Genomic DNA, 15410 nt, shown 5'->3' on the forward strand with positions numbered 1-15410 from the left:
ACAATATGGGACTTATTGGTCCATCTCAGCTGTTCCATCCTCTAAACTAAACTAAAACTAATAAAGAATGTTAAAACTAGCCCTTACTCGTTCACACATTTAACAAACTTTGTCCTCACATCTACTGCCTCCACATTTAAGATGAATCATTAATCTTTAATTTTACCAATTTACACACTTGGTCCTTCATACAGTTATACCTGAAAAGCCGAAACGGTACCAGAACATAAACGAAAAATAGTATAATTTGCTCCTGTGAGTAAATAATTAATGATTTGTGTCGTTGTAGAACAGTTATTTTTTATATGATGTTTATTTGTTGTTAAGCACCAAGCTACACAATAGGCTGTCTATGATCTTCTCACTGTATGTATCGAAACCAGATCTTCACTGAGCCACCGCGGGACTATAAACAACAAATACACCAAAAATAATAAAAACGTTTAGAATATACTTATCAAGTTTTTCTTAAATTAGCGTAAATTTACTAGCTCTACGACATCGAAATAATTTAGATAATTTTTCTAGTGAGTCATTCGAGAAGCAAATAATTAACCTTAAACTGTAAACCTAAAACTGAATCAAACCTAAGTATGTCACTCTCTCTCACAGATGAAAGCCATTTTTGTGCTGGACCCAATTCTGCACAATATTTTTCTTACGTTTACACTATAGACTTTTAAACATTTTTATAAAAAGTATTTTCAAAAGTGTTCCAACATTTTATATGAAGAACTTATTACTATAATTACCTTTTTCCCAAAATACTTCTTTCAAGGGAAACCCACTGAAATGACATTGGATATCAGTTGACCTTCCGGCTAAAACTGTTCGATTGCCCATTGGCCGAATATATGGTGGTCCATAGACGTCTAATCTTGCCGAGTGAGCAACTCTACCAATTATATTTTCTGCTGTGCACGTATAAAATCCGCCATCCGAACCACTTATGGCGCTTATGTTAACGTAACTGTTAACTGTGTTCTTATTGCTGACGTAATCACCAATTCTTGTGAGATAGACTTCCGGTACTTCAGCACCATCTCGTGTCCACGTAATCTGTGGAAGTGGAATACCGGAAGCAGAACATTTCATTGAAATGGTCGAACTTGGTTGGACAACACGAGGCTCAAAGGTGGAATGGAAAGTAGGAGGTTTCTCTGAGTATAAAAAAGGTGGAATAAAAATCAATATTAGAATGACTAACGAATAAATAAACTTTCTGTCATAATAACTAAAAAATAAATTTTTAAAAAGACTGAAGTCATGTAGTACTTTTGTGAAACGCCGCTAACAAACACACGAGACGATAATTAGGTTTAATCGCAGTTTATACGAACTATGTTTTAGGTATTGTGGTATCCTTCACGGTCGATTATGCTCTGACTGGTGGGCATGATTGCCACTATTGTCAAACAACAGTATTTTTATCATAGAAATTTCTTGTGACAGACGGTAAAATCAGATCGCTGATTCTGACAAACCTTTCTAAGGTCACGTTGAAGTAGATTAAAGGTACTAAAGTATATTGAAACTGCTATAGGAGAATGAACAGATTTGTTGCCTAATGGTTTTGATGTGGTCCAAGCTTTTTTGGTCGTCTTTGTCACAAAAACTTTAGCTTGTTTCGAGGTGTGACTGAAAGATTGTACCCTTCACGATTTTAAAATCCTTGTTTATTATTGTGCCAATTGTTCCAGAAAATATGCTAACTTTCATTACATTAGCTGTTCAGATCTAGAAAAGGAGCATGTTTATCTGGGGTATGGTTTCGGAGGTCGCCATTGTTCTAAATCATCTACTGTGCGATGTTTTCACGTTTGTTTTACAACATCAAATGCTTTGAAATAATTTTCTTTTGACTCTATATCGCTTAACGATCTTTTTATACAAACACAATAAAAAACGGCTGTGACATTTACCTTCACTCATCAGTCTACCAAAGACAGCATTACCAGATCTAATAGTTGGGATAGCGCGTGAGCCAATGTTTAAAATGGTAAATATGTCTCCACTGATGCATTTGAAGAAAAATTCCATTGCATTGGCTCATACAAACAGTTACTAATCAACCAGATACATTTCGACTTTTTTTAATCATCTGATTTAATTAATTGTCAATTTAAATAACTTCTCTACCAAATCTAAACAATATTTATACTATTAATTAGGTATTTGTGTTATTTTCAAATTCGTCCATGATTATTGTCGAATACCCAGAATTCTGGACCTTCGTGTTGTAACCAGTTGTAGACAAACGTTTTGCATTTTTATTAAAGAAATACAATATTATGATTGGGTGGGAAAAAAAACCCTTCCTGAACCATCATACCTAGGTATGAACTAATCTCCTGCCTCCTAGTGGCACAGCGGTATATCTGTGGACTAAAAACGCAAGAAACTGGCTTTCAATACCAGTAGTGGGCAGAGCACAGATAGCCCATTATGTAGCTTTGGGCTTAATTTCAAACAAACAAAAACAAAACAAATTAATCTCCTATAATCAAAATTCAATATTTACTGCCCTTTTTTTCATTTTTGACCTTCAATCAAGTTTCGTTCGTCTGCTTGTTGATAAATATGATGGGCTGTCTGTACTCTGTCTATTGCGTTATTGAAATTCGATTTTCAGCCACCAGGGGAGGAAAACAAGTTTTGAACAAAATTTATCATATAAATACTATTTTACATTGTTACTTTAGTGTGAGGATTCAGAACTAACCGTGACCCCCTGTGGAACAGCGGTAAGTTCACTGAGTTACAACACTAAAATCCGGGGTTCGATTCTTCGCTTAATGTGGCTTTGCTCTAAAATAAAAACAGGGAATTAGGATCAACTTACATATCCTAAAATGACCAATTTTCGGAACATGGCCAAAACTAGCTTTTACAACGATGGTACCCAACTGAAGAAAGGCTTAATTGTAGTCTTTATTGGTAAAAACGTTAGAACAAAATATTTAATTTAACTGTGTTAATCACTTAACGTAATTTCAGTCCTCCTCTGTATAGGAAGCTTGCTTTGATCAGAAGTCAATATTGATTAACGGATATAATTAAAAGTATTTGATAAATAATTATTTGAACAATTAATTATTTAAACTAAGCTATTGGTCATTTCACTCGCATCTTTAGAGAGAAAGTAAAACACCCGTTGAAAGCAAATTTGTCAATTCTGTCAGTTGAACATAGGAAAAAAAAATCCCACCTCTGAGAACTAGCTGTGCTGAGACTTGACTTGTAGTTTCCTCTGACGTCACCATACACTGATACATTCCTTTATCAGCTCGCTGTACTGAGTGAATGTTCAAATTTCCTTCGTCTATCATGTTAATTCTTACATCTGTCGACAGGGGTTGTCCATTTTTGAACCACATTAACGTCGTTGCTGGGTGCCTCGAAGGTGTTACGCTACATCGAAAGGTTACAAGGTCTCCAAAGTCTGCTGTGAGAACACTTGGTCGTAGATCAACATTAAAAGGCGCTGCAAATATTAGAATGTGTAATTAATAATCCAGCATGAACAGTTAGACAGAAAAGTTGAATCTTGTTGCAGTTAGGCTTAAAATTGTCAGGAGAAAAGTGCTTTTAAACACAACGAAGAATAACATTTACTTATCTCTATCTTTCGACTTGTAACCTTAACGCTTTACCAGCAACAGTAAAACATTGCTTATTTACTTTATCGAAGTTAAGCTCTTGAAAACCTTGCACGTGATCGTGAGTCTGACGTTTACAAAAGTTCGAGCCCTGCAGTGAAGATAAAGAAAGCAAACAAAACACAGCTTAGCACCGCCATTTTTTCCCTAAGAGCCAGGAATGTCAAAGAATTGAAAGACGTTTCGTTAACGATTAGTAGGAACATGTCTGCCACAGAAGATCATTTGTTTTGGTTCCACGATGTTAGAACATGATAACATCTGCTGTACATCTTAAGGAATAACTACGAATTTGTTTTGGTTTTTTTTTTTAATTTTGCGCAAAGCTACTCGAGGACTGATCGCCGTCCTTAATTTGACAGTGTAAGACTAGAGGGAAGGCAGCTTGTCATCACCACTCACGCCAACTATCGGGCTATTCTGAGCTGAAAGGGCGAGAATGTTTGGTGGAAAAGTGATTCGAACCCGAGACCCTCAGATTACCAGTTAAGAATGCCGGGACTAGGAAATTTTGTTATTTACTGGGCAACCGTTCGATATTTTGATTATTAAGGCCCGAAATGGCCAGGTGGTTAGGACACTCGACTCGTAATCTGAAGATCACAGATTCGAATTTCTCTCACTCCAAATATACTCGCCCTTTCAGTCATGGAGACGTTATAATGTAACGGTCAATTTCACTATTCGTTAATGAAGGAATAGCCCAAGAGTTGGCGGTGGGTGGTGATGACTAGCTGCCTTCCCTCTAGTCTTACACTGCTAAAATAGGGACAGCTAGTGCAGATAGCTCTCGTGTAGCTTTGCACGAAATCACATCAACGTATAACTGCTACAGAAAATAGCCACGCGAGTAGGTCTATCTCGACAATTAGGTATTTAACGTAAACAGGCAATGTGAAGTGTGTCTTATATAATGTCCAGTTGAATGACTATTTTTTCTTCATGTGTGAAATGTATATTAATATAATTTGGTTGTTGTTTTTTAATAAAAGAAAACAACCATCAATCAATTTATTTGTAAGCTCATTTAACACGACTCTTTGGTTTGGTTTGTTTTGAATTTCGCGCAAAGCTACACGAGGGCTATCTGCGCTAGCCATCCCTAATTTAGCAGTGTAAGACTAGAGGAAAGGCAGCTAGTCATCACCACCCACCGCCAACTTTTGAGCTACTCTTTTGCCAACGAACAGCAGGATTTACAGTCACATTATAACGCCCCTACGGCTGAAAGGGTGACCATATTTGGTGTGAGAGTGATTCGAACCTGCGACTCTCGGATTACGAATCGAGTGCCTTAACCACCTGGCGATGCTGAGCCCACCACTCCTTTAAACCATGATGTAATTTCTACAAATATAAGTAGAAAATACGAATTTCTTTAGAGATAAAAGGCAATGTCGCTTTTCCTTGAAAATCTAATTTTAATGTATTCGAGAATCTCATAAAGTTAGCTTTGTAGCCGGCATGACATATTATAGCTTTTTTTTTTTCTGGTTTATGTTCCTACATTTTTTTAGCTTTTATAAAAGTTCTTTACATTTTCGACTTCATCATATCAAACATTTACTTAGATTGGTTCGCGTTAGTCACAGAAATGAAAACCAGTAGGAAGTATTATGCACGCGGAGAGATAGTATCTTATTAGATAAAGATCAAATGTTACATCTCGGTTTCCAAGGTAACGTCGTGGTATTAAATTCAAACGCACGGCGTGACTAAAGATGACTTACAGGGTGTTAACCTGTTTCAGTATCTAGCTGGTTTTATTTGGTGTTTTTTCATGATCGATGGAATATTCCAGATACAAATATATACCTTCTTACTCTTTATACGTTTATGTTTTTCCCCAATCATCTTGACCCCTGAACTTCCATTTTCAGATTACTTTTTCCACCTCTGTTGCGCTTGTTTCTTAACTTCTCTAAATTGACTTCCATGTAGAAGTACTTCACTTTAGAATTAATTCAGATGCTGTGCCATCGCTTTTTTGTGTTTCATCTTAAGTTTGCAAAACTCTGTGTCGTCACTGTGTTGCGTTTCACTTCAGGTTTTCGTATTCTGTGTCGCCATCTTTATCTATGGCGTACGTTTCAAACAACTTTAAAATCAGATATAATGATGGTGGTGTAGAATTATTCCAGATACTGTGCCACCGCCGTCTCGTATTTCACATTTGCTAACTCTGTGTCGCCACTGTGTTGCGTTTCACTTCAGGTTTTCCTATTCTATGTCGCCATCGTTTCGTATTTAATCTCAGTTTCATAGTATGATTCGCCATTGTTAATAGCTTTCACTTTAAATTTTTAGGAGAAGGTGTCGCTAACGTTATTTGATTTTCAGGAACTGTATTAATAGTCCTTCATAGTTAACGTTCATTTTTTAGAATAGGTGTCGCAAACGACTGATGTGTCATAAACTATAAACATTCTTGTTGAAAGCTTCACTCACAACACATACATGACTGTCAGTCCTGCTTTTGCTTCCTTAGTGTGGGTGTGGTTTAAAGGTGTATAACTAGAACCGCTGACGTTTCGTCCATGTCGTGTTGCTTGTTTAACAAACATATTACAACTCCGAATTGAGTTTGTCATTGCAGGGCTTACCATAATTCATTACGTGAATGAATAGCTGACGGATGAAAATTAACAAAAAAGAAATCAACAGAAAAAAATATTTACAAGAGAAACAGAAACAACCATATAATACTTCAAGTGTAATCTCATCAGCTGGACGCTAATAAAACTGAGATAAAGCGTGTAAGAAAATACCGAGATATCACCAGATGTACTACAGACATCACAAATATATGAAGTTCAGGTGTAATCTGTTAAATATGGACGTACTATGATATTCCATGGAGTTTGAATAAAATGAATTATATTTTTAGTTGATTGCACAATGTAAGCGTTATATACAAGTCGTTTCAATATTACAATTTCTATGAACCACTTCATTATACTATTATTGATCTTCGTTGTGATATTACTAAATGTTTCAACCACTATATTATACCATTGATCTTCGTTGTAATATTACTACGTGTTTGAACCACTTTACTATACTTTATTGATCTTTGTTGCGATATTACTAGGTGTGTGAACCACTTTAATATACTATTGATCTTCGATGTGATATTACTACGTGTGAAATCCACTTTATTATATTATTAATCTTCGTTGGGATATTATTACGTGTGTGAAGCACTTTATTATACTATTGATCTCAGTCGTGATATTAATACATGGGTGAAACATTTTATTATACTGTTATTGATCTTCGTTGTGATATTACTACGTGAATGAACCACTTTATTATACTATTGATCTTCATTGTGATATTACTACGTTCTTGAACCATTTTATTATACTTTTTTGAACTTCATTGCGATATTACTACGTGTGTGAACGACTTTATTATACTATTGATTATCGTTGTGATAACACTACGTGTGTGAACCACTTTATTATACTTTATTGATCTTCGTTGTGATATTACTAAATGTTTCAACCACTATATTATACTATTGATCTTCGTTGCGATATTACTAGGTGTGTGAAACACTTCATAATACTATTATTGATCTTCGTTGTGATATTACTACGTGTTTGAAACATTTTAATATACTTTAATGATCTTTGTTGCGATATTACTACGTGTGTGAACCATTTTATTATATTATTATTGATCATCATTGTGATATTATTATGTGTGTGAACCACTTCATTATGTTTTGTTGATCTTCGTTGTTATATTACTACATGTGTGAACCATTTTATTATACTATTGACATTTGTTGTAATATTACTAAGTGTTTGAACCACTTTAATATACTATTGATCTTCGACGTGATATTACTACGTGTGAAATCCACTTTATTATACTATTAATCTTCGTTGAGATATTATTACGTGTGTCAAGCACTTTATTATACTATTGATCTCAGTTGTGATATTAATACATGGGTGAAACATTTTATTATACCATTAATCATCATTGTGATATTACTACGTTCTTGAACCATTTTATTATACTTTTTTGAACTTCATTGCGATATTACTATGTGTGTGAACGACTTTGTTATACTATTGATCATCGTTGTGATGTTACTACTTGTGTGAACTATTTTATTAAACTATTTATCTTCGTTGTGATATTTCTACGTGTTTGAATCATTTTATAATACTTTATTGATCTTTGTTGCGATATTACTACGTGTGTGAACCATTTTATTATATTATTATTGATCATCATTGTGATATTACTACGTGTTTGAACCACTTTATTATACTATTGATATGTATTGTAATATTACAACGTGTTTAACCACTTTATTATAACATTGACTTCGTTGTGATATTTCTTCGTGTGTGACCCCCTTTATTATACTATTGATTTTCGTAATATTAATACGATTTTGAAATATTTTAATATACTTTATTGATCTTCGAAGCGATATTACTACGTGTGTGATTCACTTTATTGTAATATTGATCATCATTGTGATATTACTATATGTGTGAACACCTTTCATGTACTAATGATGTACATTATGTACATATGTTGTAATATTACTACGTGTTTCAAATCTTCGTTGTGATATTACTACGTGTGTGAAGCACTTGATTATACTGTTGATTTTCCTTGTGATATCACTACGTGTGTGAGCCACTTCATTATACTATTATTGATCTTTGTTGTGATATTACTACATCTTTGAACCACTTTATTACGCTATTGATCTTCGTTGGGATATTACTAGGTGTTTCAACCACATCATTATACTATTATTAATCTTCGTTGTGATGTTACTACGTGTGTGAACCACTTTATCATACTAATGATCTTCGTTGGGATATCACTAGGTGTGTGAACTATTTTATAAAACTATTGACCTTTGTTGTGATATTACTAAGTGTATAAACAGCTTAATTATACTATTGACCTTGGATGTGTTATTCCTACGTGTTTAAACCATTTTATTATACTTTATTGACCTTTGTTTGGATATTACTACGTGTGTGAACCATGTTATTACACTTTATTGATCATTATTGTGATATTACTACTGTATGAAGCACTTTTTTATACTATTCTCATTCGTTGTAATATTACTACGTAATTGGAATACTTTATTATACTATTGATCCTCGTTGTGATATAACTATATGTGTGAACCACTTCATTATACCATTGATAATCGTTGTTATATTACTATGTGTGTGAACCACTTCATTACACTTTATTGATCATTATTGGGATATTACTACGTGTGTGAACCACTTTATTATGATATTGATATTCGTTGTAATATTACTACGTGTTTCATCCACTTTATTATACTATTGATCTTGTTGCGATATCACTACGTGTATGAACCACTTGATTATACTTTATTGATTTTCGTTCCAATGTTACAATATATGTGAAGCAAATTATTATACTATTGAATTTCGTTGTAATATCACTACGTGTGTGAACCACTTCATTATACTATTATTGATCTTTGTTGTGATATTACAACATGTTTGAACAACTTTATTATGCTATTGATCATCGTTCTGATATTACTATGTGTGTGATACACTTCATTATGCTTTATTGATCTTAATTGTGATATTACTACGTGTAGGAATCACTTTATTATACTATTAATCTTCGTTGTCATATTCCTACGTGTTTGAACCACTTTATTATACTATTGATGGTCGATTTTGATATTACTATGTGTGTGAACCACTTCAATATGTTTTATTGATCTTCGTTGTGATATTACTAGATTTGTGAACCACTTTATTATACTATTGATCATGATTGTCATATTACTATGTGTGGGAACAATATCATTATGCTTTATTGATCTTCGGTGTGATATTACTACGTGTGTGAACCACTTGATTATATTTTATTGATCTTGTTTGCGATATTACAACTTGTGTGAACCACTTTTTTATACCATTGATCTTCGTTGGTATATTACAACATGTGTGAACCACTTCATTATATTATTCAAAATTATTGTGATGTTACTACGTGTTTGAACCATTTTAATTTACTTTATTGATCTTTGTTGTGATATTACTACGTGTGTGAACCATTTTATTATACTATTGATCATCGTTGTGATATTACTAAGTTAATGAACCTCTTTATTATTTTATTGATCTTCGTTGTGATATTACGACGTGTATGAATTACTTCATTATACTGTTATTGATCTTTCTTGCAATAATACTACGATTGTTAACTCCTTTATTATACTATTAATCATCGTTGTGACATTACTATGTGTATGCACAACTTAATTACACTTTATTGATCATCATTGTAATGTTACCACGTGTGTGAACCACTTTATTATACAATTGATCTTCGTTGTGATATTACAACGTGTATGTACAACATTATTATACTATTATTGATCTTCGTTGTAATGTTACTATGCGTGTGAACCACTTTATTACACTTTATTGATCATCATTGTGATATTACTACTTTTTTGAACCACTTTATTATTCTATTGATATTCGTTCTAATATTACTACGTGTTTGATTCACTTTATTATACTATTAATCTTCGTTGAGATACTACTATATGTGTGAACCACTTGATTATAACATTGATCTTCGTTGTGATATTACTACGTGTGTGAACCACTTGATTATACTTCATTGATTTTCGTTGAGATATTACAATATGTGTGAACCACTTTATTATACTATTGGTATTCGTTTTGATATAACTATATGTGTGAACCACTTTATTATACCATTGATAATCGTTGTGATATTACTATGTTGGTGAATTATTTCATTATGCTTTATTGATTTTCGTTGTGATATTATTACGTGTTTGAACAATTTTATTACACTTTTTTGATCTTTGTTGTGATATTATTACGTGTATGAACCACTTGATTGTACTTTATTGATCTTCGTTGTGAAAATAATATATGCGTGAACCACTTGATTGTACTTTATTGATCATCATTGTAATGTTACTACGTGTGTGAACAGCTTTATTATACTATTGATATTCGTTGTAATACCACTACGTGTTTGATCCACTTTATCATAAAATTGATCTTTTTTGTGATATTACAACGTGTATGTACAACATTATTATACGTTATTGATCTGCGTTGTGATATTACTATGTGTGGGAACCACTTGATTATATTTTATTGAATTTGTTTGCGATATTACTACTTGTGTGAACCACTTTTTTATACCATTGAATTTTGTTGGTACATTACAACATGTGTGAACCACTTCATTATACTTTATTCATCTTCATTGTGATATTACTACGTGTGTGAACCACTTTATTATACTATTGATGCTTATTGTTATATTACTATGTGTTTGATCCACTCTATTATAGTATTGATCTTCGTTGCAATATTAGTACGAGTATGAACAACATTATTATACTATTGATCATGGTTGTGATATTACTAGATGTGTGAACCATGTTATTATACTGTTGAAATTTGATGTAATATTACTATGTGTGTGAACCACTTATTATACTATTGATGTTTGTTGGGATATTACTACGTGTGTGAACTATTTTATTATGCTATTATTGATCTTCGTTGTGATATTACTATGTGTTTGAACCATTTTATTATACTTTTTGATCTTTGTTGCGATATTACTTTGTGTTTGAACCACTTTATTATACTACTGATCATCATTTTGATATTTCTTCATGTATGAACCATTTTATTATATTTTATTGATCTTCGTTGTGATATTACTATAAGTGTGAACCATTTTATTATACCATTATTTATCTCGTGGTGATACTACTATGTGTGTGTACCACTTCATTACACTTTATTGATCATCATTGTGATATTACTACGTGTTCGAACCACTTTATTATACAATTTATCTTCGTTGTTACATTCCTACGTGTTTAAACCATTTTATTATAATTTATTCATCTTCATTGCGTCGTTACAACGTATGTGAACTACTTTATTATACTATTGATCATCATTGTGACATTACTATGTGTGTGAACTATATCATTATGCTTTATTGATCTTCGTTGTGATATTACTACATGTGTGATCCACTTTATTATGCTATTGATCTTCGTTGTGATATTAGTATGTGTGTGAACCACTTCATTATGCTTTATTAATCTTCGTTGTGATTTTACTACATGTGTGAACCATGTTTTATACTATTTATCTTCGTTCGAATATTACTACGTGTGTGAACCACTTTATTATAGTATTGATATTCATTGTGATATTACTGCGTATGTGAACTACTTTATAATACTATTGATCATTATTGTGATATTACTATGTGTGTTAACTATAGCATTATGCTTTATTGATCTTCGTTGTGATATTACTACGTGTGTGATCCACTTTATTATGCCATTGATCTTCGTTGTGATATTACTACGTGTATGAACCACTTTATTATACTATTGATATTCGTTGTAATATTACTACGTGTTTCATCCACTTTATTATGCTATTTATCTTCGTTGTGATATTACTACGCGTGTAAACTATTTTATAATACTATTTTTGATCTTTATTGTGTTATTACTACGTGTGTGAACCACTTGATTGTACTATTGATACTTGTTGTAATATTACTACGTGTTTCAACCACTTTATTATACTATTGATCTTCGTTGAGATGTTACTTCGTGTATGAACAACTTTATTATTCTATTGATCATCGTTGTGATATTAGTATGTGTGTGAACGACTTCATTATGCTTTATTTATTTTTATTGTGATATTGCTACCTGTGTGAACCAATTTATTATACTTTATTGATCTTCTTTCCGATATTACTACTTGTGTGAAACGCTTTATTATTCTATTGATCTTCGTTGTGATATTCGTACGTGTTTGAACCATTTTATTATACTTTATTGATCTTTGTCGATCATCATTGCGATATTACTACGTGTATGAACCAGTTTATTATACTATTGATATTCGTTGTAATATTACTACGTGTTTCATCCACTTTATTATGCTATTTATCTTCGTTGTGATATTACTACGCGTGTAAACTATTTTATAATACTATTTTTGATCTTCATTGTGTTATTACTACGTGTGTGAACCACTTTATTATACTGTTGATATTCGTTGTAATATTACTACGTGTTTCAACTACTTTATTATTCTATTCATCATCGTTGTGATATTACAATGTGTGTGTGCTATTTCATTATGCTTTATTGATCTTCATTGTGATATTACTACGTGTGTGAACCGCTTTATTATTCTATTGATCTTCGTTGTGATATTCGTACGTGTTTGAACCATTTTATTATAATTTATTGATCTTTGTCGATCATCATTGTGATATTACTACGTGTTTGAATCACTTTATTTTACTATTGATATTCGTTGTAATATTACTACGTGTTTGATCCACTTTTTTATACTATTGATCTTACTTGTGATTTTACTACGTGTGTGAACTATTTTATTATACTATTATTGATCTTCGTTGTGATATTACTACGTGTGTGAACCACTTCATTATGCTATTATTATTATTCCTTGGGATATTATTACGTGTGTAAACCTCTTTATTATAACATTACTCAGTTTACGATCTGTAGAAAACAAAGAACCCATGAAACGAGTTTGTTCGCCTTAATGAACTCTTTCGTCAGCTATGAAGACTGAAGTTTTGAGTTATTGTGAATCTCTGTTTGGTAAGAATTTAAGTCATCAAATATTTTTGATGAACTTTTCAGAGATAAGCTATGTAGAAACTATTACATCACTTTAACGTTTATATGAATAAGCATATAATAGAATTAGTTTTGCGGAATAATTTAGACGAGATGTTTGTATTACTAATGGTAGAATTATTCTTGTTGTTATTCTTATCTGTATATTTTTCTTTTCTAAACAACACTTCGACCAGTTATTTCTCAGGCCATCATCAGTTGTTATATCAGATATTTCTGTATGGTTTAATCCGGAAATCATTTTTTGGAATTACCAGGATTCGACCCCCCGAATGTATGACCAGAAATTGGGAATGTTTACCTATTTGGCTTCATTCGAATTCGCGGAAAGCTAGACGAGGGATATATGCTCTAGTCGTTCCTAGTTAACAATGAAAGACTACAAGATAGTCAGCTAGTCATCACTACTTACCACCAATTGTTGGCTACTCTTCTACCATGGAATAGTATCTTTGACCGTAACTTCATAACGCCCATTCGGCTGAAAGAACGAGTATGTTTCGTGAGACGGAGATTCGAAACCGCGACCCTCATAGAGTGAGTCGAACACCCTAACCACCTGACCATGCTGAATCGATATACCATTAGTAGTACAAAATAATGGTTTGTTTTTTGTTAAGCAGAAAGCTACACAATTGATTATCTTTCTATGTGAACTGATTTGGAGGGAAACATAACCACCATGATGTTCCTAATGTCCACCATTGCTTTCATTTTTTCTATATAATTTTTGTGTAATACTATGGAATAATATCTTTTGTGTGCATTTCAAACAAATGTGAAGTCGGGACTTTAAATATCATGGTAATGGTAGTGTCTTTTGCACCATCCAGTATTTAAGCCGCACCAATAAGAACCATTTGCAGTAAAAGCAATATTACCTTATGCAACGGCGAATGATATATAAACACACAGTAAAGTTAGTGTCATGTTTACGGAATAAAGTTAACATCTCAATAAAGTAAAAACTCACCAGTTACGAACACATCGGTCTGAGTCTCGAACTCCCCCGCGCTGTTGTTAGCGACACAAATATAAGTACCGTTGTCTGCCAAGGAGAGAAACTCGAGAGTAAGTAATTCTGAATATTGATAAACTCTGTGTCCAAAAAGCAGGGGGACCCTCTCTCTTCTGTGTAGCCTGTACCACAGGTAGTGGGGAACAGGATTTCCTTGTGCCACGCAGGGGAGAGAAAGAGTGTCGCCTTGTTGTCCCCTTATCATGGGTATAGAATGGATCAGTCGTGGAGAGATTGGACTATGGACATCTGTCAAAGTTCAAAATCGTGCTTTATGGTAAAATTATATAAACAAATGATACTTTCGCTTTATGCAGGGCGATGCATTTCGCTATATAGATAGAGGGAGCCCTGAAAATAATTTAAGAAACAGTTAACACAGGCCTGTAAGTGTAAACTACATGATACGTGGTTCGGTTTTTAATAACCAATTTTTCATAATACAACTATGCGTATTTCGAGAATATTATTCATTGTTTCCATCACGTGAGGATTTTTTTTACAAGTAAGGAAGAAAAAATTTCTTACTTTGATCAAATTATTATTTCTTTTACTCCAATGAACTTTTTTGTCGTGTTTCAGTTCTAGAACGATCGATAAGATTTTCACGTCGCGATTGGTTTAGAGAAATCTATAGCCAGTGGTTGTCAACATTTTAAGCATAACAAAATTTGACCCGATGTCAACGAAAATCATTTACTTACGCAAAAAGAACAATAAAACCATTGCAGGCCTGTGTTATACATGCAGCCTCTTTTGAAAACTTCGTAGTAAATAAAGGATTTTTTAGTTAACAGGACTATTCTTTTATTGTGGAATGAGCAATTAATTAAGTCCACAATTAGTCCTAGCACGTAATACTGAAAATAAAGGGAGAGAAAAATACCAAATAAAGACACTGCACTCGAACATTAAATGTCTTAAAAGCATTGTTGTATATAAAATAAAGTACAAAAGGAATGAAGAGTCGTTGTTTTTTAATTTT

At 32.8% G+C, this 15410-nt stretch overlaps 1 protein-coding gene across 2 annotated transcripts in view; it reads right to left on the minus strand.

Annotated features, from left to right (window-relative positions):
• LOC143240675 (cell adhesion molecule Dscam1-like) overlaps window positions 1-15410 on the minus strand; it is a 102274-nt gene that overhangs the window by 57777 nt on the left and 29087 nt on the right. For both annotated transcript variants that reach the window (XM_076483496.1, XM_076483495.1), the window contains exons 5-7: window positions 14381-14674; window positions 3209-3484; window positions 753-1160 (exon numbers count right to left, since the gene is read on the minus strand). In XM_076483496.1, coding sequence (XP_076339611.1) covers window positions 753-1160; window positions 3209-3484; window positions 14381-14674 — 978 coding nt within the window. The remainder of the gene's footprint in view (window positions 1-752; window positions 1161-3208; window positions 3485-14380; window positions 14675-15410) is intronic.

Source organism: Tachypleus tridentatus, chromosome 13, assembly GCF_004210375.1.
Source record: "Tachypleus tridentatus isolate NWPU-2018 chromosome 13, ASM421037v1, whole genome shotgun sequence".
Taxonomy (NCBI): Eukaryota; Metazoa; Arthropoda; class Merostomata; order Xiphosura; family Limulidae; genus Tachypleus; species Tachypleus tridentatus.